The following is a 24,413-nucleotide window of genomic DNA, read 5'->3' on the forward strand; positions in this document are numbered from 1 at the left end:
ATACTGTATATATGCTTATAACGAATTACGGTTATAACGAACTAAAATTAGTAGTCCCTTTGAGTTCGTTATAACTGTAGTTTACTGTACATTCATAAATTAGATCGCAGTGAATATGTTCGCAGTGTATCTTTTACTCAGTAAGACCATGTGTATAAGTATATTCTCAGATCATGTGACCTAAACAAGACATATTTGCCATTGATTGGAGTATCAAATAGGGGATGTCAAATAAAATAAAAATGTTCAGATTAGATATGGGTCAGCTCTACACACAGCCATACCATACAGCTAGGTTTCATCATCTTGTTCAGCAGGTTGCGCGGCCATCTTGGATCCCACACAACGTCGTCCAGTTCCATTGTCGTCAGCGACGTCTCCATCAGGTGATATGATAACAGCTCTCATAACTTTCGCCCATCCACCCCGCCACACCGACCTCCCCCACCCACGCCCCACCCCAGCGTCGTCAGGTGCACGGTCTTATCGGCGGCCGTGGCCTGTATGGCCAGGTAATCGATTCTTGGTGTGGTTTATGGGGCTAGCACGTAGCCAGCATGACTTTCCTTTATGTCTGATCTGATAGCTGTTTTGTACCCGGCGCTAATTTGTTGCAGCTTGTTCACAATATTGATGTTTAAGATGATGTTTAGAACAGGTTTTGTTGTTGCAGTGGCGCTACGACACAGGTATTGTTTGTGTTGATGGTATGATTAATGCCACCAACGATTTATGTCACCGGGATATATTGAGACGTAGTGCGTTTTGTTAAGATATAATTTTGATGATACGTACATTATTGTGAAAATTGACAATAACACATGCCCAATTAAGTAGTCTGAGCTGAAGGAATTTCCCCCAGGGATACTATCAATTCACAATAATGAAAAGCAAATATATTGCAAAATCGTAACGAGTATAATGTATTAGTCACACAGATTGTTTGTTAAGTGTGTAAAGTCACAGTGTTTTTAGAAATTAGGAATGCATTGCATTTCAATGTTCTAAATAAACATTGCAAATAAGCACCTTTGACTCTTTGCATAAAGATTGCAAACACAAACACATGCTTATGTAAATCGTGTGAATGTCGGATGCTACCTTTTCGGACAATCGTACCCTTTTCGCGAACACCTGGTGTCATCACTGATTTTCGGTGAACCCTTCATATAATGTTTACCTCTATTTTGTCTTTTACGCCCAAAGGACTAGGCAGATAGATTATTCTCTGGCGTTACCATTTTATATATCTATATTAATATACGTAAGTATATGGTATAGAGACAATTGTTTACATGATATATGCGAACACATAGTACAATGAAACGCCGTTATTTAAAGAACCTCGTATTGGGAACAAATAATGTCCACATATACAGACATATAATATCCGAATCCCTAATTCGTCAAACCGGAAACTTTTTCAATATGAACGGAACGGTACTGTCTGTATAAGCGAGACACCCATGCATATATTGGTCTTCACAACGGTACTGTCTGTATGAGCGAGACACTTCAAATGTAAACTGTAAACGAAAACTTACACCCATGTATATTTGGTCTTCACAACGGTACAGTCTGGATTAGCGAGGTTTCATTGTAAACGTAAACATAACCCATGTTCATTTGCCCTACAAAAGTACAGTCTGGATTTACGAGGTTTTACTGTAAAAATAGAACTTACACCCATGCTAATATTTGCCTTCAAAACGGTACAGTCTGGATTAACGAGGTTTCACTGTACATATGAACATACACCCATGTTCATTTCTTGCCTACAACGTTACAGTCTGGATTAAAGAGGTTTCACTGTCAATGAAAACTTACACCCATGTTCATTTATGTCTTTACAAATTAACTGCAACCAGTGCAAGAACGTTTGAGTAAACATTGTTTAAATACCATCGTCAAATTGTTGTCTGTTTGGAAAATCGAACTGAAAGACAAAGAAATCCAAAAGGTCACGTCTACATCAGTACACTTCGCAACAGGTCACTTAAAGCAAGCCCTCTCTGCGTTTGAGTCGGTATTGCACTGAAGAGATGAGACTTGGTATGTTGTCAGAAAGGAGGACATCAAAGCTGACACCGATTTTAGATCAACCAGTCTTCACTCTTGTTGATGTTGTTGCATCTCAGGTGCACCACCATTCAGACAAGCCAGTGGTGTGTATTTGTCAACGTATTATGCAGTGCATGTCGAAACCACATATACGAATAGGGGCGGTCGGGTAGCCTAGTGGTTAAAGCGTTAGCTTGTCACGCCGAAGACCCGAGTTCGATTCCCGACATGGCTACAATGTGTGAAGCCCATGGTGTCCCCCGCCGTGATATTGCTGGGATATTCCTAAAAGCGGCGTAAAACCATACTCACTCACTCACATATACGAATAGTTCTAAACAGTGACATTTCGTTATTTCAGATAACCTCCTTTGCGGATACTTGTTTGAGAATGAAAGATGTCTTTCATAAAATGACTCGCCGATTATATATAATCTCATCATCAGTTATATTTTGTTGTTTGCCAATATTAAGAATGAAATATAATAATGCCTTTACACTCCCTAATTCTGATAATGTCATTTTGAGAATAATAGTCTTCATCCATTAAATAACGAGATCTTCCAAATGTAGGTCACGGCCCTCTGTAGGAATCAACAACGTTACTATTCGGTGAAGAGACCTGACCAAAATGAACACTGTAAGTGTCAGGACCATCTACTTGTGTGTCCGCCCATGCAACATTAAATCATTTACAATCAATATTTGTCTCTGAAAGGAAAATATTTCCCTTATTGAAACAACTCTCCTGAGCTTTGGAGCACTCTCACCTCATGTTGGTCGCCATGTTAACACCAACACGTAGATCACGTGAGAAGCAGACGAGATCCGCCTTAATTATCGTCTGCTTTTTCCCGCGCGTTTTAAGCATCTTCTGGCGGATATGCAATGGCGCTTGAAGCAAGGTACGAGCATGCATAGAAGAATAGAACCTCACCATGGATATTGTGACTCAAAAGTTTTACCTCATCTGAATCAAGACGTGAAGAGGATGTGATATTATGGGTCGCCATTGTGCAAGGCGACACTTCATCGAAACACCCCGCCGGCTTCTCCTGGGTCTGAAGGATCTCGAACGTGGCTGGGATTTGCAATATTAGATTGGGGAAGGGCTTTTAACCCTCTCCTTATTCTCACTGCTTACTCATAAGTATCTTTGACCATACCCCAGACTGAATTTAAATTTAAATCAAAATGTAGACTGGTGGCGACGTCTTTCCCAACGAGTCTGGGATCTTCTGTCCGTCCTGTGCGTCAGAAAGATCTGGGTCAACGCATTCCTTGGGAAACTTGACTGATGGGCAGAGATTATGCGTCGTCCTCGAAAATTTGTTTGTGGTTAAAGTAAAATAAGGGATTACAGCAACGTCGGAGGCGTTTCCACAGCAACAGCATCTGTGTTGCCGAGTCCGGTATCGCCATGTGACGGCCAAGACGGCCTTGACGTTAATTTTGTTTGTTTTCCGTTTCATAAGTTCTCGTGAATTAACTCGGGTAGGGTACAACTAGAATAAGTCACAATTGTTGCATCAAATATATCAGAGAACATTTATATAAATATAAATATTCTCTGGCTATATTAGCTTTGAAATCATGAAGTGACATATCTTAAGAATAATCTGAAACTTCAAATCAGCTTTAGAAATTCGGAGTATTTAAGAACAGTCCAGAGGAATAGTGTAAACCTTATGTAGTCCTCAGAGTTTGTAGCTCGTCCTGCTTGAACAAGACACAAATGTTTACAATGTTTAGATTTCTGTAAGTTTTATTAAGTTTTAATTTGTAGCAGAATTGAAGCTCAGATAATTGCTTCAGAGCTATGTCCCTCAAATGCGACTAGCCAATGGGAACTACCATCATTGGGGTTTTATTTGTCCTTAGTACAATTTAGTTGTTTCGGTCAAGCGGACTAGCGTGAAGTTCGAAGGCTGTCAGAGCAACTAATTCTCTTAACGTCCCTTTCGAAGGAGTTATTGGAAGACGAAATTTGGGATAGTCAGTGTTTCGTTACACCGGAACCCCGCTGTTGCACTACAGAGCGTTCATTTCATGTTGTATCTACGCATATGTCGTACACACGAGATGATGTCCTTGTCTAGGTTTAGAACTCGGTCTAGGATCATAAATATTTTGTGTTGCAATAATGCGGGATGTCCTCGGCCATGGAGGACGTCAGTCCCTGAGCTGTACGTTGGGGTAGTACTGGTCGTAAATAAGAACCAGTCCAGCTTATCAACTCTTGTCCGGGCATTGACTGGGGGTGCAAATGAACGAGATTTTACAAGTCATTTGATCCGTGTTATAACGGGGATAGGGGTACGGCGATAAGTAGGTGATATACTGCGGATAACGCAAGAGGGGCTTCAAAATGGGCGCCTTTATCTTAAATCTGACCCAAGGTGAAGGACGCCCACACAAGCCTCGGATCGTGTTCTCTAGACCCTGTCCGTTTATATCATAGGTTGGGTAGAAGGGTAGGGCAATGGGATAGGAAGTTGGAACGGCTGGTGTGGGGGCGTATAGGAAGCGATGGAGTTAGGGGTCGGGGTTGGGGCAGGGTGGGGGTAGCGGTAGAAGTGGGGGTAGAAGTAGTGACAGAGGTTGTGGTAGGGGTGGAGATAACGGTAAAAGTAGAGATAAACGTAGTGATAATAGTTGCGGTAGGGGTCAAATTATAGGGTAGAGGTAGTGATGGCAATACGGGCAGGGTAGATGGGTAGGGGTAATGGTAGCTGTAGAGGTAGTGGCACAGGTAGTGGGAGAGGTAGGGGTAGTTATCACTTCATTACTATCAGCGAAATTAATGATGATGATGATGATCATCATCATCATCATCATCATAATCATCATCATAGCAGTAGCAATAGTTACCAATCATTTACTATCATAATAACCAGGAACTGTTGACGTTAACGCGGCATCACCAGTACAATCACCATCCTTAATGGCGGTACACTGTGGTATTTATTGACATGATTCAGAAGCAGTCAGTACTTTAATCCTTCAGTAATTAATTGAACATGATCGTTAACTATCGTTGTTCATCAAATCTTAATGCCTATGCATCAATGGTTTTAAGTTTTAAATAGTCTATAAGAATGGTAATACCATCCACAATGTCTGTTTCACTGTCACAAACATCAGATAATCTATACGTGTAATTTACAAGCAAAATAACAAAGTTATAAATGTAATTATAGGTATTATAATTACTTATATATATTAGAGATGTATCTTTCGTTCATAACGTCACAGTTCTACGAAATCTTTGAAAACCAAAGATGCGTACAAAAGATAATTGAACCTTACTAATTGAGGGATTCTGTTTCAAAATATTTTTTATTGTTACTGCGTAAAATACGTGACGTCTGTAAACGAGACAAAAAAGGTACAGATGAAGACTGATTCAAAATTACTGTATACTATATATGTTTCGCGGGATGGCTGGGGTTGGGAGGGAGGGGGTAGCAGACCAAACGAAAATAATTAAAGATACTATTAATTTTGTTCACTCCAAGTATGAAACGACTTTACGAATACCTTATAAAAATATAAAAGGCATTCGCGTATATAAAAAAGGCCAAATTCAATTAACCATCTTCATCCATTGGCATGATGAAAATAGGAATCACCGTATCTATGGTTTATGTAAGTGGTGTTGTTTTCAGCTTCCGTACTGAAGGATGAGCTGTGCGAGGTGTGCACGCGATGTGACTTCGTGTAGTCTATCATAGATTTGACAGATTGGTTCAACGCCAGACTCAAATCCAGGCAGGTCGTGAGGGAAATGTTAACGGACTAAGAACAGAATGCAAATGGCAGCAACGGTGGGTGACAGATTGGGGTGGCGACAAATGCACGTGCAAAACATGTAGCATGACGCTCAAGTGCTAACCGATGGACAGCTAACTAGCAACGAGTAAACGTCAGCACGTGCAGCAAGCCCCAACCGCTGTCACCGCCATGTGACGTGTTCCCCGACGCTCATGAAATTGTGTGGTTGACGTCACACCTCAATGTTTTTACACGCAGGCGGACAGTACTTGTCCAATGGACGGGTAAACCAGCGAACAAAACACAGACATTTTTCATCCTCGAATAAACAGACCACGTATTGACATAATAGGTCCCCAACCTTTACGCTACGATGACAAGCCAACACAAAGGCGCGAACCAAGTTCAATCCAAATTGGACATTATTGCTCGCTGTTATACTGAAAATGACCATAGCTTTGACGATCAGTTCGTATGCTATTGCGAATTGAGCCACGCATTTGTTTACCTTATTGATAATACTCGTGTTTGTGTTTTCCGTTAGTCTCCGGCTTACCTGCGCATTGTCTAGGTTTCTGGTGTAGGTTTAGCTTGTGTACATACAATTAACGAAGGCAGTCGTAATGGCGAACTACAATACTCACTATCAGAAGGTAATAATGGCGTTAAGGTGCTAGATTCGGCCTGACCGTTTTGTAAGAATGGTTATAGATCTGACAAATTGGCTACTGTTTGTGGTTTCACATAAGTGACTCAAACTTGACACACCTCTGTTGTCCACATCACCCATAGCACAGGACAAACTCGATTACGATATTATGTTATTTCTGTATGTTCTTACACATTTTATGATATTTGCATCGTTCTTGTTTGTTTGTCATAAAGCACAATTGAGGTTTTATCGTTTGTAACTTTGTGTTAATTTATTTTATCAAATACATTTTATGAAAATTACTGTGATTGAGTGTTCACATATTGGAAAAAATAATATAGTAAAATATAAAGCCTATACCTTTCATAGAATAGAACTGATAAACCGCCAAATAAGTTTGAACTAATTCATTATTATTTAAGTACTTTACAATCAAGCCGAATAACGGTACACAAACTCTCCTTGTCAGTTTTGTTCCAAACGAAGCCCAAGTCACGTATCTCGCGAAATACTATTATCTGAACATAGTGCTTTCCTCTAAACAAATTACCTAAAATGAGAACGACTGAAAACCTAATGAAAAGTATTTAAACCATTAATACATCGCACTAACCGAACCTAAAGCAACCAGGCTGAACGCCAACATTTAAACGCACTGACGTAACATGATATATTGAATTGAATATGGCTTCGTGTTCCATGCTTTGCTAGTGAACAGCTGGTGAATAGGGACCTGTATACGATTGTGTACCCCCAACTAAGTAATACTCATGATTATAGTTTTTTTCATAGTGATAATTTAACCATTAGCAATGAATTAGAATCGATAAGCATACATGACACATCTGAATCGAAATGACAAACACATGTTTTATAATTGGTTTAAATACAGAACATTACCCATAATGCATTGCGGGCTGCGAAGATGGAGGAAGTTGATATCGGGTTACTGGGTAGAGCCAGAGCGGGTGGTTTATGTCGGAGAGGGGTTTTGGATCCGTAGCTAAGCTACAGGTCCAAGGGCGTGGAATTTGAATTGATAAACAGGCTTGTGTCACCTCGAGATTCAGAAGTGTGGCATACGGAACATTTGGGTAAACAGTGATAATTGGGTAAATTTGCATTTTATAATTTCCTTACAACGAGCTCGGAAATAAGTGTCGTGTTTATGAATAATTTAACTGACATGTTCTGATACTGTTCATACAGATGACATATTCCCTTCTTATAATTTATTTAAAAATGTACACGAATTCTGTAGGTATTTGGAGATAGAAGCATGTTGATGGTGTTATAGTTATTATTTTACTTATTTCAACAATGAAATAAAACGACTTCTTATAGTGATGTCGCTTTAGAAGGATTACTTCATCCAACACGTAACTTGGTTGCTTTGAAAATATTTATCATTATGTTTAAAAATTTATTTTGTTGCTTTGAAAGTGTTTACAATCAGTTATTAAATCATGAACATTTAAAATAAACGCGTTTCTTCTCCATCTTAACATTAAATTGGCTTAACCATAAACGAATTTAATTTCGATTTAATTAAATCCCAGATAGGCCGATACAAAGCCAAATTCAGTTCATAATTAACTAAAACAAGACAAGCGCTGTTCAACGAATCGCAAAACCCGCAATAGCAAATCTCGCCAAACGTTCACAAACTCATTCGTCATGTTCCCCTCTCGCATACCGCCCGTGTTCTAGCGACTCCAATTTGTACAATCAACGTGTGCTGGTGGAAAATCCTCCAAACCCCGCCTTCATCCTACAACATTAATGGCGATCCTGGGTCGGAATAATCATTACTTGGAGGTTTCAACCGATACCCAACTCTCAACAACTATCAATAAATGTCTGAGGCCCAATCTTACGCCCATCTCAGAGCTCGTAGAGACACCGATAAATAATATCCTCCGACGTTTATTTGGTTCCAGTGGAAATCTGTAAATGTCTCTGTGAAATCCGAAGCGTTGTTTCAACGTTTCTAATGACGTCAATCAGTATGATCTATGATTCGAATAATTAAATATTTCGATAGAAATAAAAAAAATCTGAAACAATTTAAAAATATGCAGTGTTATCAAAATTATGCAAAAGAACGAAATGTAAACGAAAAAAATGCTTACAACATTCTACGCATTAAAACATATATGATTGACTTAATTTATTTTTCAGTTTGAAATTATACCATGCAATAGTTAAATTGTAAATTGGTATTGACATATTAGTTTGACCTCCGAGGATAGCTTTACGTATGGTTACCGACCTGTTTGTTTATAGTACACAAATACCCCGTTCGAAAAGGTTAACAAAGTAGCTATTTCAAACTGTACTTAACACATCAAAATATTTGCTTTCAACTATCAATATTGTTGGTACTAACCTTAGGGCACCCGACCTTGATATCGTCAACTCAGATTGCAACCTGGTTATCAGTATACAATCATAATGAAGAATAGTTCCTTTACTACGCGAAATGATCTCATTCCTAATGCAACAAAATTAACATTGTATACAATTTTGCAAATTAATATTTGGTTTTAGTTACAATAAGAAGAAAAAAACTGTCTGAATTAAATTGTTATAATTTATTGCGATTTCTTTAAACGCATTTTTTAAAATATTGTCATTTAAGCGGTAGGCATTTGATAGTGATAGCAGGTATTAAAAAATATAGTTTTCAAGTGGGGTATACCACAGAATGAAATGAAACAATTTTAAAAAGGAGTTTTTTAAAATTAGAAACTTTAAATTCATGGGTTTTCAAGGGCTAGATACTGAAACATAAAACGACGTATAATGGCCAACTGTGACGTCGTGGGACTTTCGAACCAATCCAACTTTAAACCCAACCACGAGATGCGTGCGTACCAACGTCATATCCGTTCCTGTTAAGTTTGACCTTAAATAATGTACCCTCTAAACTCGGCCTTATCAGGGTGGGTGGGTGGGGGGTCACGTTCCAAACAGTTGATTTATAATATTCGAGATTGGATATTTCAAATTTGACTTTCCCGAATAGAGGGCCCTTCATACCTCTGCAGATGAAAGGCAGTTCTGCGTCAGGTCGAGGGGTATATGAGAGGGAGGGGACTGGGGTGGGGGTGTACAGAAGTAGAATTCCCTGTACTCTCCACTCTTCTCACGATGATACACATCCTATCATGAAGGAGGTGCCATTAAATTTGACTTCGGTCAAAATGCTTGACTCCCTTTATTATAACATTACATAAATGCGTTATTCGGACGTTGTATGTGAGTTTCTGCTCTACCCCCTGTGGTTTGAAGTGACCGTGAAATCGCCTTAGTTCCTGAACATGCATATTTCTGAAGTTAATTTTTCCTTGATGCTCGGCAATTCCATGAGAAAAATCTTACACCCCTGTTTCGATATAATTAAATTCCTGTAAAACGTTCCGAATCGTTCTGTCATATTAACATTGATCATTTGCCTTATATTATAACATTTAAAAACAATCTTAGAAAATATATATGTACATGTATTCTACAGATACAATTCCTCTCGCTTACAAGAATATATTTGCTATGGTTAATTTCAAATAGAATTTGAGTATACGGTTAAGTACTATTGATGAACTCTTGAACTGATGTTGTTTTCACAATTCCACGATCTTTAAGAATTGTACTCCCCAACAAATAATACAGATAATTCTTTTGCTGTTTTTATACTAAGAAACCCGTAGGTTTGCGTACAATATTATTTGTCTCCTATTGATTAAATATTTGCATAATGATCAAGCATGCAATGGTGTTTTATTTTTATCAATATTAATTTACTTAATTTGAATAAAAGAATTCATTATTGTACGACTTTTTTCAACGTGTACGTTCCATTTTTATGAAATCGTTTATCTGTTTCAGTCAGAATTCGTGTCCCGTAAAAAATGGGTTTTTTCAAAATGTTCATCATTGGTCAGGGCTGTCATAACTTCATGGCGAATTTCCTCAATTGTGAATTAAATACAGGGTCAAAACAGCTGAGATATAATTCATAATGTTCACAGTTTGCAAGACATTTAATTGGTTTGCAATACAAAAGACGTTTGGTTGTCCAATCAGAAGTAAAAAATACGAGAGACTTCCATTTCCTAATACCACCTCCCCCCACCCTCCCCAAAACCTGGCATTGCGCGATATGAAAATTACTCCAACGCACGTAGAATGTCTTGCTAAAAGAGAAAAAAAACTTTAAGTGGATTCCCAGCATTTTCTGTATGCCTAGCCGTCGATTACTAGTAAAAGAATGGCGGCTGAACGAATCCAAAATATCCCCCATTTGATTCACATCTTCGTACATTGATTAAAAACTGCAGTCCGTTTCCTTTTTCCATTCTTTCTTGCTTTCAAACTCTAAGCGCTGTGTCCCGCAATCTTTCGGAGCAATATAAAAGGGTGCTCGCGGCCCTCGGAGGTTATAAGGACCCTAGTTGGGCTTCTGCCCCAAGGCACCAAGGGTTCAATGCTGCGCTCATTTCCGCGGCCAAGAGGAAATTGAGTCGAAGGCAAAAACATATTATTTATCAAGATTAAATAGATTCAGACGAGCAAAGGCATGAGAGACCCCCTTTTTCCCCATTTCGGACATGATGCGATCTCAATTTTTGATGAAAAAAGAAAACGGTTCAGATTAACAGAGGGCGGACAAAAACTCAAATCTTTCAATCAAAAATACTATTTTTCCGGTGAAGATTGCTATAATTTTTTAAACTGTAATTTTCGCCAGTGTAACTTTGAAAAAAACATATGGCTGTGTTGGTTATTGCTCACCCATAAACACTAGGCTGAGAGGAGACACATGATTAAAAGGTTAAATAAATTACGCTTAATTTAACAAATGAAATAAATTAGTGTGAAATATAACAAATTATTGCCCAAAACAGAGGCCTATCCTCTAATTCCTATAATGACTGGCATGAAAGGGCGTCATCTTTTGATAAGCTGTGTTTCTTTCAAACGCCTTTGTTATTCTACACGGAAAACCGAGAGCCCTTTTTAGTTGTTGGTTTTTCGACAAACCCGAGAAACTGATAATTCTTACGCCTCAGTGATTTGCCAAATCGCAACCACATGAAATCGTCGAACCCATACAAAGACACAATGACAGAGCGCTAACTATTTTCCGCCCGAGTGAATTCGACAAGATATGGTGTGAAAAGGCGGGGGGAGTCGACGGGCCGCGCGTGGCGACCGGGCCCTAAAGAGTACCTCTCCCCCTGGGGATCGCACCCCTGAAGAGGGGGTAATTTTGTGTGGGTTGAGAAGAAACGAGCAAAGTTTTCCATACACTCTAGAGATCACTTAAATTATAAGGCGTGTTGGAACTACCCCGCTATCAGTTTTAAGAGAACATTATTAATTCTTAATAACGTGAAAATTAAGTTTCCTGTCTAGTAGAAAGCGTTTCTTAAGTGACAGAAAAATATTGAGCCTGAACTACAATTGGGGACATCATCATTGATGAAGGTTGCATTTAGATGTGGAAAAAATAGCCAGTACTTTAGAATCGAATTGAATACGTATTTGAATATTGCAATTTCCCAATTTTGTTTTCAGAGAATGTTATTATTATAAAAATGACACTTAATAGCAACATGAAGCCAATTCTAAGACATTAAAGTACTTTAGGCCTTAACCATTATATCAATTTTAATTTTAATTTACAGAGCGGTTGAGCTATGATTTGTTAAAACATAACGTTTGCCTCTGCTCAAGTATGGTGCATTTTGTATTGGAACTTTATGGCTTTTAAAAAATAACTCAAGACTAATGAAAAACTATTCCCAAGATATAACTGCTACATTTGCTACTTACAGCATAAAATAACCTTATACAATAGTTTACTTCGGAAAAATGTTATACCTCTTGAATCACTTAAGCGTTTCTTAATGGGCAACATAAAAACATTAAGTATCAGGCTCGTCGAATACTCTGAACTATATTAGTAAATGCTATAAATGAATACATTTTTACCTGAATAAATGGACATGTCTACTCTTAAGTCATAAAAGAAACTACTCAATGGTCATTTACAATATACACCGAGCACAGTATTACCAAGGCAAGTCTAAAACTTCAAACTGAAATACACTCCTGTCCATTTCATTTCGCTAATCAGCCTTAAGTTGCACGCTTTGATACATAACAAAAGATAGTGATATGGACAAACGGTCTAATCAGTGAGGTGACACCTGTGAAATGGAGGTGTCGATTGTTCCGCAAACCTTGATCAATGTGACAAATATGTTGCTAGAAAGGATAAAAGCGGTAGGGAAATCCGGGAAACTTTCAGCCGATCACTGCTGAAATCAATGTTAATTTCACTCATTTGTTAATTGTTGTTACATCACGCGTGTGAGTAACACGTTCAAATCCAAATACACGTAGCATCCCAGTTGCAGAATTAGAATAAACGCATGAAATATTTTCTAAAATAGTGACATTTCCCTTCATTTAACCATCCTTTTTCCAAGACATTCCCGTCCGTTTGCTGTTGATTTTTGAAAGCCGGCTTAAAATTTTAAACTTTATATCGGCGTTGTCCGGATTTCGTTGTTGCTTCCTGATTCTCCCCGTCGCTTTTATCCTTCAGCAAAACTAAAATGTCTGCGTTCACAAAACAAAACGTGTAATATATATTGTGTAGGAATAACAGTGGAAGTGGTGAGGAAAGTATCTGGTGCGCTGAAACTGCCCCGCGACTTCAGTGTTCGCCATTATTAATCACATCCTATCATGACGATCTTAGATATGAGCCTGAAAACTCAACTCTGCTTAGCAACCGAGTATCACGGGGTAGATACTAAATCAGACACGCAGAATGCCTGCCAGAATTTTAGAACCAGATTTGAACAAGGATCCTAGGGTGTGCGTATGAGATCAGCGATTCAAAGCAACAATACCACTTTACAAACCACCACCATATATTGGTTAAATAACGAAAAGCCGAATTACGTTTCATAGAGTTTAATATTTTTTCTAAAACAGAACATTTTGTGGAAAACCTCTGAGACATACAGATCTGAAAACTGTACAAGGTTTAACAATATCGAATTACAACATTGACATGAGAATGACTTAAATATGCTACATAAAATACCATCAGTGTTTAAGTTAGAACATTGTAATAGTTCAGACCGTAATCTCCTTAGTGGTGTTCAATTTTCTCGACATATTGTCTGAGAAAAAATGCATTTTGTACAAAAACATTGATAATGTTGTGATTGTCAATTACAAGAAATCATTCCTCTCATTTTTGAAAGAAAAATATAATATATCTTTCAAACTCATTTCTACCGATAAGTGGCTTTAAATAAATTAAACAAAAATATTTACCTATTTTACAAGTGGTTTATATATAAAAAACAAAACTGGGAGTTACCTTGTCTAGGTTGTGACTACAGCGATATAACTGCTTATTGTCCACGATAGCCACAATTCGCCGAGCAGCACTCGAATTGTGGGTATTTGACTACCCTGACACCCATCGCCTATACAAACGAAACCCGTCTTGCCGTCAATGCGACACAATGTCTGTGCACAAACAGTGCATGCAAATTAAAAATGCGTCTTTTCTTAAAATAGAAAAGTTGTTCGTCTTTTATCAACTGAGTTCTTTTTGCAAGCCGACCGGCGCACAGTATCGCCTTCAGCAAGGTAGGGACTGTCCGCTCTTTGGTTAAACAGCTTTTCCACTCAATACGTGTGTGTCAAATAAAAATGTAAAAAAACGTTCGTGAACAAAACTTAAACTGAATTTGAATTTCACAAACTTGCTGTGGAGTGTGGTACGTATTTGTAGTAGCTACCATCTGGGTTGGACATTGGCGGCGAACTGTCTTTTGGCATAGTCAGAGGTGACATTTGGGTGTACGCGCCGTATCCCTGCATATTCTCATACATTTTCAGATCCAGTTTGCTCATGGTGCTCTCGGACATAAGATTGTTGATGGAAAAAGGATGATTAAATGACGGATGGTGGGCAGGGTTCAACTGACCTGGACCCAAGGATAATCCCTGAGAATGGTTCCGAACGTCGTGTTGAAGTGATTGCACGTTAGATAGTTCTGTAGTACACGTGGTTAGTGACGGCTGATGTTGTTGATGTTGTGGTTGGTGCTGTGGCTGCTGTTGATGATGTTGTGGTGGTGGTTGTTGCTGCTGCTGCTGCTGACTAGGGTTGTGCCCGTGCATTTGCGTGTGCGACAAATCGGGAGGGGTACCATGCCCCGTTTCCATCTTGGGTTGAACGAGTGGCTCCACTGAATGGGGTGGGGTATTAGGCGCGGACATTCCCGACCCGTTGTCTGTAGATGTTGGGGTAGAGTCCGGGTTTTGAGCATTTTGACCATTCTGTGGCGTACCGCTTAGCTCCGGGGAGCGAGTCACGCTCCGCATTGATTCTTTCTTCGGACACTTGAAGCGCTTTTGGCGCCTGAGGTAGCAACCGTTTTCGAACATATTACCTGAGTCAGGGTGTAGAGTCCAATAGCTTCCTTTACCCGGTCGGTCGGGGGTGCGCGGAACTTTAACAAAACAATCATTGAACGATAGACTGTGCCTTATTGAGTTCTGCCACCGTTGTTGATTCTGACGGTAAAACGGGAATAAATCCATTATGAACTGATAGATTTCACTTAAGGTGCACATTTTGCTGGGAGCCTGCTGGATCGCCATAGTGATAAGCGATATGTAGGAATATGGTGGTTTGGCGTGTGTGTAGCTCCGCCGGTAGGTCTTATCCCGCGCTCGATTTAGGGCTTGTGCTCTGTCCATAGGCATCAAATTAGGGTCCATGGGGGACCTACTCATCCCATTCATCTGTGACATAGATCCCATGGTCATCCCGTTCATGGCCGACACGCTTCCCATAGTGTTCATATTGTTCATAGCGCTCATAGGGCTGTGCATCCCCATAGCGCTCATTCCCATCGAGCCCATGGAGGGTGTCATCCCTCCCATACTCCCCATGCTGGTCATCCCTTGGGGAGCGTAACTCATGTTGGACATGGATCCCATGGATCCCATGGATCCCATCGTGGACCCCATGCTGTTGATGCTCGGCATGGTTGTCATGGCGTAGTTGCCGGTGCTGGCGGGGTCGTATGGCGACTTGGCCGACAGCATACCCGGAGAATACGAATCCATAGCGTTATGTCCGAAATGACTGTTCACAAGAAAAAAACCACTCCGTTCTCGCTGACTGACCGCTATCTTCAGCAGTCATTCACCAGGCTACGCTGATATTCGTTCAGTGACAATAGTAAGCACTTCACGGCGAAGCAATCGTAAAAATATAGAAAATCAGCCTCGCACCAGGGTAAATATACCTCGAGTCCTTCACCGGAGGGGCGGAGCTATTTCCGACGCGACTGGCCAATCAGAGCGCGGGATGACTCCCCGCCCCGCCTGCCTGTCACATGTCTGTTTCAACAAAAAGTATCAGCACTTCTATCGACTGTCGATCAAGCAATTTGGCAAACAAGCCACTTTAAACGAGAACGACTTCAAAACATCATTATTTCTACATCGACAGGAGCGGTTTGGCCTGGCTTGGTGATACGCCATCGGTTTTCAGAGGCGGGCTTTGCCAGCAAACATCGGATTTCCAGACCAGGTCTCAAACTCAAGGAGTAGTTGGTCGCTGTCAAAACTCGTCATTACCTCCCTATCGTGGCCCTTACTTGTCAATCAAGCTGCTTTTTCAAACATCTAGTCAGGGGGAATAAACATCGGTTATCTTTTCATTCATGTCCAGGGCGAGCGTGCGCGCTTCGTCTACCACTGTGTGTACTCTATAGTAGATATGTGTACACCGTTGCTTGCACTATCAGTGTACTAAGATTCCTAGATATGACAAGAAATTTACATTGTGTACATCGTACATGTTGATGACTGTTCCGAGACACGCAGAGAACACGTTGACCTCAGTCTGTGCAGGGATGCCGTTGTCAGTTCAACACAGATAAATTACAGTGCATTTTCCTCGTGATAAATATTTCCCGTAATTTAACACACACAAAACGTTTTCGTATTCAATACAAATATATTTCCCTTTCAGGTCGATGTACATCGCCTTCCGCATCAGATGCTCCTGTAAACACGGTCTGGGTCATCCATAGCTGTTGATTCAGAGATAGGGACTCTAGCTAACAGTATAAATAACCAGGAAATGTGGATAGTGCGATTAATCAGAGATCAGGTATTAACCGAACCGAGATAATAAACTAGCCGTGTTTCATTAGAGATAGCGCTCATATCAGTCTCGAGATTTCCCGAATGATTACTACCCCCGCTCCCCTTAGCTCTCCGTGTCTATTCTATTACAGCCAGTGCAATCTGGTGTGAATGCCTATGTGTTGTATGACGTTATGCCAAGTAATTCCCTATAGGATTCCTCTGAATGACTGTCATACTCAGATGGTTGTATTCACCTATTCGCAGTGTATTCGCTGACAGCGCTGGTGTGTACAGTCATCACATCAACGTGGCTTCAATACGTGTGAAAATATAGCATTGATTCGCACCTGGTTACAGAACCACCCTCTCCCGACACCCTCCCTCCAAACACCCCCTCCCTACCGCCTCAATGCAACTCAGTCTATACCCCGAGGGCTTTTTTGCAGTCGACGAACGCGTGAAAGCGAGAAATTATTTACCAATCATCTACGTTCAGTTATCATGTCACTGAATAAAAATTAAAAACCCATCCGCCTGTCATCGACTTCGCAACACCGTATGGTCCAAATGGTAGATTATGATGCAATTGTAAAAAGGTTACTATCCCTTTAAACTTGCATTCTTAAACGCAACTAATTTATTTGTTTCGTTGTCTTGCAGAGATTTGTTGTGGGAGACATACTATCTGACAGATCACTGTTTAGCCCTCAGTCATTTGATTGGCAGTGAAATATACAACGGTAGCCTCCTATCTAATTACTTAGGTATATAGAGTAGTGTATACAGCCAACAAGGGGTTAAGTATCGCGTGATGCATTCAACTGTATGTATGTATATTTCTAATCAGAATGTATACAAAGGGCAAGCATAGAAAATAACAACAGTTTCACTATTAAGGTTCAAATTGCCGTGTTACACATGTAAACATTCAGTGTCAGGTTTGTACATTTGTCTGGTCAGTATATGATTATTCACACCCAAACAAAGTAGATTTTGCGACTTTTATTGTGACTGACTATAGTCTATGATCCACATTACGTTTGTGGTGTTATTGAGGTATATAAGATTTGGTAACAATAGAGGACTGTGTTAACGCATGAAAAACATTTAGAGTTAGTCAGTGGTCATTTCGAAATTGATTTGAGTAAATGTGAAATTGACAAGGAAGCATTCATATCAAGTCGTCATCTGTCGCAATATTTTCCTTGCGTGAAATGGAATGCATTCACAAGAAAACAAAATAGTACTCTGATTAAGAAAGTACCTTAGTGGCATAGTTATTAATAGGTTTGTTATTTAAACTGGTAACACCATGTACAAGTACGATACGCTGTGCTGCAATTAACCAAAGACCACTCACTCACTCACTCACTCACTCACTCACTGTCATGCTCACATCAGTAATGATCAAATACGTGTAAACAATAAACATATAAATCTAAACAAAACTTATATAAATGGGAATAAATCTGCTGGGACACTAAAACACGTCGTAATGGATCTCCTAAATGTGTACATCTGCTAGTATACTGTATTTATCTACATTTTATCATACACGGCCTAATGAATGAAAGACAAATACCATTGTGTACATTGCCCCTATAAACGTGTCATAACATACAACGGCTTGTCACGTGACCTGGCTGATTTACATAGGGTACTGGCGATAGAGATTCCCAAATAACAACAATGTGAACTGTATGTTTCCTAGCTGGTTGAAAATGTTTTAGTTCATTGATATGCCAGATATTGATCATAATCTGTTCATGAGATGATATCGTAAAAGATTAGATAACAAGCATGGCTATGATTTAGAATTAGCTGTTCGTTTCTGATGCCAACGCTGGTTTTGCATGGGATTTACCAAATAAACCTCTGTAATACGACCAGCTCGTTAAAGCGAAACCTCACCACTACGACCGCCAAGATTCATGTGAATCACATATGTCTGTTGTAGAATGATATACTCATATGTACACTATATGTACATTGTTTATTGCAGAACTAACGAAATGATCTCAGACATGCCCATTAAAGGTTATTCAATGGATCTTAATAATTCGATATGTCGTGGAACACTTGGATCTTAATAATACGATATGCGGTGGGACACTTGTATTTTATATTACAGCCATATTCATAACCAGATGACCAATGAAATAACATGAAATTTATGTAGTTATCAAACATTCAGTGTACAATGTACTATAACACAGGAGTCTTAAAAGGTTATGATTCATTTCTTAAGTATGAATTTCACTCAAGTAAGAAAGAATACCTGCAATTAAAACCTGGCGAATATATTTGTTTTGGGAACTGCATGTGGAATGCATTTAATCATGAGGTTTTTACCCCAACAATAAACTCACTCTGCTGATTATGTCCCGAATTGCGCTCTTGGTTAGTTTTATTTGCTTTCTATAAAGACACAGTTGATAAGCCATGTAAATCAAAGTCGTACACATAAAACCGACATGATGCCAGACTATTGATATACATATCGCATGTACTGCAATTACAAACGTTATTAACAGAAATCTGTCCATGGAACCATAAAATCCCAGGAGTCAATTACAAAAAAAAGTAACCGTTTTCATAAACAACAAATTCCAATTCCAGCCCTCCAAGCATAACAGCAGAATGATTCCAGTGTTCACGCTACTTTGATTCTCAATGCTAAATTAAAACCTCAGAGTCGACCCAGTTAGCGGGGAACTATACCATTGCTTCGGGCGCCTGTTTAATTTGTTAGTTACCTAGAGCGCTCGGCAGCAGGACAGGTGCATAGCGGGGCCTATCCTTGGACAGGGTGGGGAGCGGGCAACCTTGGCACGTTATCTCAATCGTCGCCATTTGAGCGACACACGAATCAATTAGCGACTAACTGGGTTTATTCATTAATTTCATCCTGCTTGTCGATTTCAGGTCTCAGCGTCATATGCTGTATCAGGCATGTCGTTATATTCCTTTTAACCTTTCATCACTCAAAGACTTGCGACAAAGTGGGGTGATACGGCCAGCTACCGTACCGAACCTGTGCAGCTTTAATTTGTTTTTGTGGGAAATTATTGGGTGGTTTGGGATGAAACAGTATCGATTAGTCAAAGTCAGGTGATCCGTGATAAGTGAAAGTTATCTTCGTCACATAAAGACTATTGGTTTTTTGATAACATATATTATATATTTCTGTATTGTATGTAGTTAATGTGACCTGATAAAATTTAAAATGATTAATGTCGTTTATTTGCAGTACATTGTTTGAAAACATGTTTATATTTAATAGAATCATTCCTTTAAAGGTATCAAAATATTTAACAAGTTTAAATATAATAAACAGAACAAAATACCAACGATTCCCGCCGAAAGATGTTGCAATGTTTGCGCAACTTCTTGAATGATGTTACATTGTTCGATATCGTTATATTTCCTCTTATATACATATATCAAATAATGTGTCAGTTATCAATCATATATGAGTAAATATATATCTAAACCCAAATATTTTGCAAATATGAAATGATTAATTTTTAATAATTTATGATATGTGTTATGGTGACGAAATGACATTTGATTTAAGCCTTATTGTGACATTGCTTGAACTTATTCTAAACGGTCATTCCAGGGTTGCAAGGCATGAACGACCTGAAGAGCCAAGTTTTGTTGCTGTATTCATAAAACGCGGGAAATATCTTGTAAGGAAATGTCGAGACTGAAACACTGGTTCCTCATATCCTCCGGCGAGATCAATGTTGTGATTGTCAGTCGAAGTGCGCGACACTACCAACAATAGAGCTGTCAAAACCTTGATTGGTGTCGATTCATACCTCTTTTTGCTATCGACAACAATCCAGCAGTGTTGTTGTAAGTAGCTTTCACATTTCACGGACCACGTGGGCCTCCTACTTACAGCTATGCTACCTTTTGCTTGTCAATTTCAACTGAAACCGACGATAAAAGAAACAATGTTTCAAGAACACGTGCGATAGTATAGTTAAGCACGCTCGACAGAATGAAGTACAACGCTCTAGATGCTTGAGTGATGTGTTATGGAAACATGTATTTAGCTGAAACTTAGACCTGTATAACACATTGCATGAACAGCTGTAGATGATATTGACAATCGGAACGACAGGGGACTCAGTGACCCTTCCATCATTCGTACACTACCCTTAATAAAGCTTTAAATACCATATTGTGTTTTGCACCTATATTTGATGCACGTTCCTACTCCGTTGATGCGCTCAATGTGAGCACAATTGAACTATTATCTTTCTGAACTATTATTCGAATTCGTACGATGCTACAGGGGTCCAGTGTTTACAGGTTTTGTATAGTTACATTAATATTCAGATAAGCTGTCGGGCAAAACAGTATACACTCATGTTTTTTTGTGCCTAAACATGAAACAAACAAGAAATGCTTTTTCGATGGTGATTTATTTCCTACGGGTACCAATGTTGTGTTTTGGGCCATAAGTTTTCAGTAATTCGGCTACTGTTTTCAGCCCAGTAGCGTTTGTAATTTTTTGGTCGAATCAAATTTTTCATGTGTACACTTTCTTTTGCCCGTCAGTGTAGTTAGTAGTCTATCAAACTCAGTGTTGGCAACGTTTCCACAGTCGTCACTTTACAATCGCAATAATAGGTGACGACGATCAATGTTGGTCGTATATTGCAAGAATAAATATATAATTTGTCCAATTCTGGTTATGATTCATCTTTTATTGTCTTTATTGTGAGTGAGTTGGGTTAACCCCGCTTTGAACAGTATTCCAGTTGTATACCGGCGTGTCAGCTTCATGTGGGAGGAAATCCCGAAGTGATGCAGGTCTCAGACGTTTACAAATTTGGTGACACATCTAGAAAAGGGTGAACCGGAATTCGAACTCTCGATCATAGGTGGTTTGTTGTGAGCCCTGTGTTGTAGCCCACTGGTTAAACGTCAACTCGACACGCTGAGAACCGTGGTTCGATTCCCCACATCGGTACACCACTTTTGGTGTGCCATGATATTGCTGTAATATTTCTAAAAGGTTTATGATTCAAATACCTAAAAGAGAGTTTACGAAAACAGGATCGGATCAAGATCCCTCAATGCATACGAAACCCACGTAAATATACAATGTGTTGACAAAATCGACTTGGATACGACGAGCGGTGGTCAAAGTACTGATAAATGCGTTTTTAACCAAACAACATTTAAAAATCAAGCTCTTTCCCATACTGATTGATCGGTCAATGAGCTCAGTCTGTGTTGCTAAAACAACACCCTCGCGGAGAGGCGTATAGGTAGTTAAACACACAATAGACGCATTATCCCCTAAATTAACATTCTCCTCTACCCCCCTCCGCGCTCCGCAACACCCCGGTACTCAGATAAGTTCTCGCGGTGGGAATTGCTAATCGCCGATGGCGCAGCCCATCAAAGAACATATCGCACGAGATCAGCGTTTACCCCGGAGATAAGGGCACTGTCTGCTCAAATGCTAATATCCAAGTTACCTTGGCACTAATTAAAGGTGAAAACATAAATGATTGAAAAAAAGCCGCCACAGGGACGTAATGCTGTGTGGTAAACAGTTGTTTTACATACATTATTTACTAAGCCACGTTTAAGCGGGACATGGGATTAGCGCTCAGGATAGTAGTACAGTCTTGGCGAAATTGAAGGCTTATGAGAGATGACATGAATGCCGCGTTTGATGTTTACGATAAACCCCTGCCTTGTTTGTAAAGAGTGGATTTCAGTTTTGATGAATTATGTCACATATTCATGTCTTGTATATACACCTGTAAACAGCTTATGCGTGATGCGTGTTTTCTTTCGAATATGCTGATTAGATTTTGCATAATCAAGTATATGCGCGGTTGTATTAAGAAACTTATATTGAGAGCATATACGTTTATCAGTTGTGAACAGCTTTTTGTTTACGTTCATGGCCGCCATCAGTGGCCAAACATATATTTAAAATAATATACGAAATAAGACAATCATAGGCAATTATGAGTACAAGCTATCTACCTGCTTTCAATGACGGTGTTATTTCATACACAGCTGAACTATTATTTATGCTGTGTTTATCATGATCATCACTCGTAACACTTTTACTTGATATATGTACGATTTGTGACCATGATTAAATTTCAAGAACTAGAATAATGAATTTATTGAACTTTTATGTGTATGATATTAAAATGTTTACTATATATTCATATTCTATTTATGAGATTCATTGATAATAACAATAAGATTACAGTTGTGACCCAGTCACGGTGACTCGCCGAGGGGAGCTATATACAACATTGTGCCCTTGGGTCACGCTAGACACAACATTTAAGAGAAACAAACAACTTGTCACTTAATTATTGGTCAACAAATAACAGATCAAAGACCACAATACAGGACGGTAAAGAGGGCAAACAGAAGAAATGAGCGGCAAAATTGCAATTAACGCCTTCATTAAGAAATTAACACTGATCCGTCGTGTCTATTACACTCTGAAATACGACAGTAGATCGGCGGCATTGGTGTTAATTGGAAGACAAGCTCTTTGCGTTTGAAATAGACATCGGGGAGTGTCCAAAGGTGTTACTTCGTGTTATACGGCGCTGTCAAACATACATCAAACGATTTAGCTTTGTTGTGATGGTAGTGTGAGATTGATCTCGGCCACAAAGGTGGTTCGAAGCTGACAATGTCATTCAAGTACCGTAGATATTGACACATCGGTTTCACGAACAGGATGCGAAAGTTATAACGGAGATGTATGCAGATTAATGGCCTGTTGAAAATCCAGTTACACGTTAAAGGATGTGGGGTTCATATGCATCAAAGTTGGGAGTCTCGTTTAGTTACAAGAATTGCGACCCGTGAAGATCCGGGGTAGAATAGGTCTTCAGCAACCCATGCTTGCCGTAAAAGGTGACGATGCTTGTCGTAACAGGCGACTAACGCGATCAGATTTTCAGGCTCGCTGACTTGGTTGATGCATGTCATCGTATCACAATTGCGTAGATCGATGCTCATGATGTCAATCACTGGATTGTCTGGTCCAGACTCGAGTATTTACAGACCGTCATTTTGGTGAAATATTGCTGAGTGCGGCGTTAAACAAAACCAGTAAACACAAGAACTGCGTTTGATCAAAGTGTCAGCAAAAGTGTACCAGAGCATGGCTTATAGTATATAGGATCCGACTGTTGCATGTTGTTTACACAACAATCAGCAATATCCCCGTTATTTGAAGGCAGAGATTGTGATAAGACAAACCAGTGATTTATATTAGGAACATTGGGATGTGATTATAGGCAATCAACCCAGACACTGAACCTAACCACAAGATCCATTTCGTCGCCTCTATAAAACCAGGAATCCCAACCGGTATTCTGCCTGTGTGTATATGTTGGGAATTTGGGTAACCAGGCAAGACAGTGAGGCGGAGGATATTGGGTCGGTATGGGTTGAATATACTATTATATGATACATTTGTTTCATAACGGAATAAGGGATTCTCATAGTTGGATAGGGGATTCCATATATGGACTTGTGATGCCACAGAATAGGTTTGGGTGTTCTCAATGGTGTTGTAGATCTCAGGGTGACGGTGGTTGAGATGTAAGTTGGGACGTTGTCAATGGTGTTGTAGATCTCAGGGTGACGGTGGTTGAGATGTAAGTTGGGACGTTGTCAATGGTGTTGTAGATCTCAGGGTAACGGTGGTTGA

General features: G+C 39.5%; 1 protein-coding gene and 1 long non-coding RNA gene across 3 annotated transcripts in view; one reads left to right on the forward strand and one right to left on the reverse strand.

Annotated features, from left to right (window-relative positions):
• LOC124145340 (forkhead box protein A2-like) overlaps positions 1 to 15,813 on the reverse strand; it is a 50,216-nt gene extending 34,403 nt beyond the window's left edge. Inside the window, exon 1 of one of the 2 annotated variants that reach the window (XM_046515074.2) lies at positions 14,509 to 15,813. In XM_046515074.2, the coding sequence (XP_046371030.1) occupies positions 14,509 to 15,658 (1,150 nt within the window). In that variant the 5' untranslated portion in view covers positions 15,659 to 15,813. Of the gene's footprint in view, positions 1 to 13,461 lie in introns of those variants that run through there. The other variant, XM_046515065.2, reaches the window with a different exon arrangement.
• LOC125384499 overlaps positions 1 to 24,413 on the forward strand; it is a 71,505-nt gene that overhangs the window by 37,407 nt on the left and 9,685 nt on the right. The gene's annotated exons all lie outside the window — the stretch shown is intronic.

Source organism: Haliotis rufescens, unplaced genomic scaffold, assembly GCF_023055435.1.
Source record: "Haliotis rufescens isolate VD_foot unplaced genomic scaffold, xgHalRufe1.0.p SCAF_3, whole genome shotgun sequence".
Taxonomy (NCBI): Eukaryota; Metazoa; Mollusca; class Gastropoda; order Lepetellida; family Haliotidae; genus Haliotis; species Haliotis rufescens.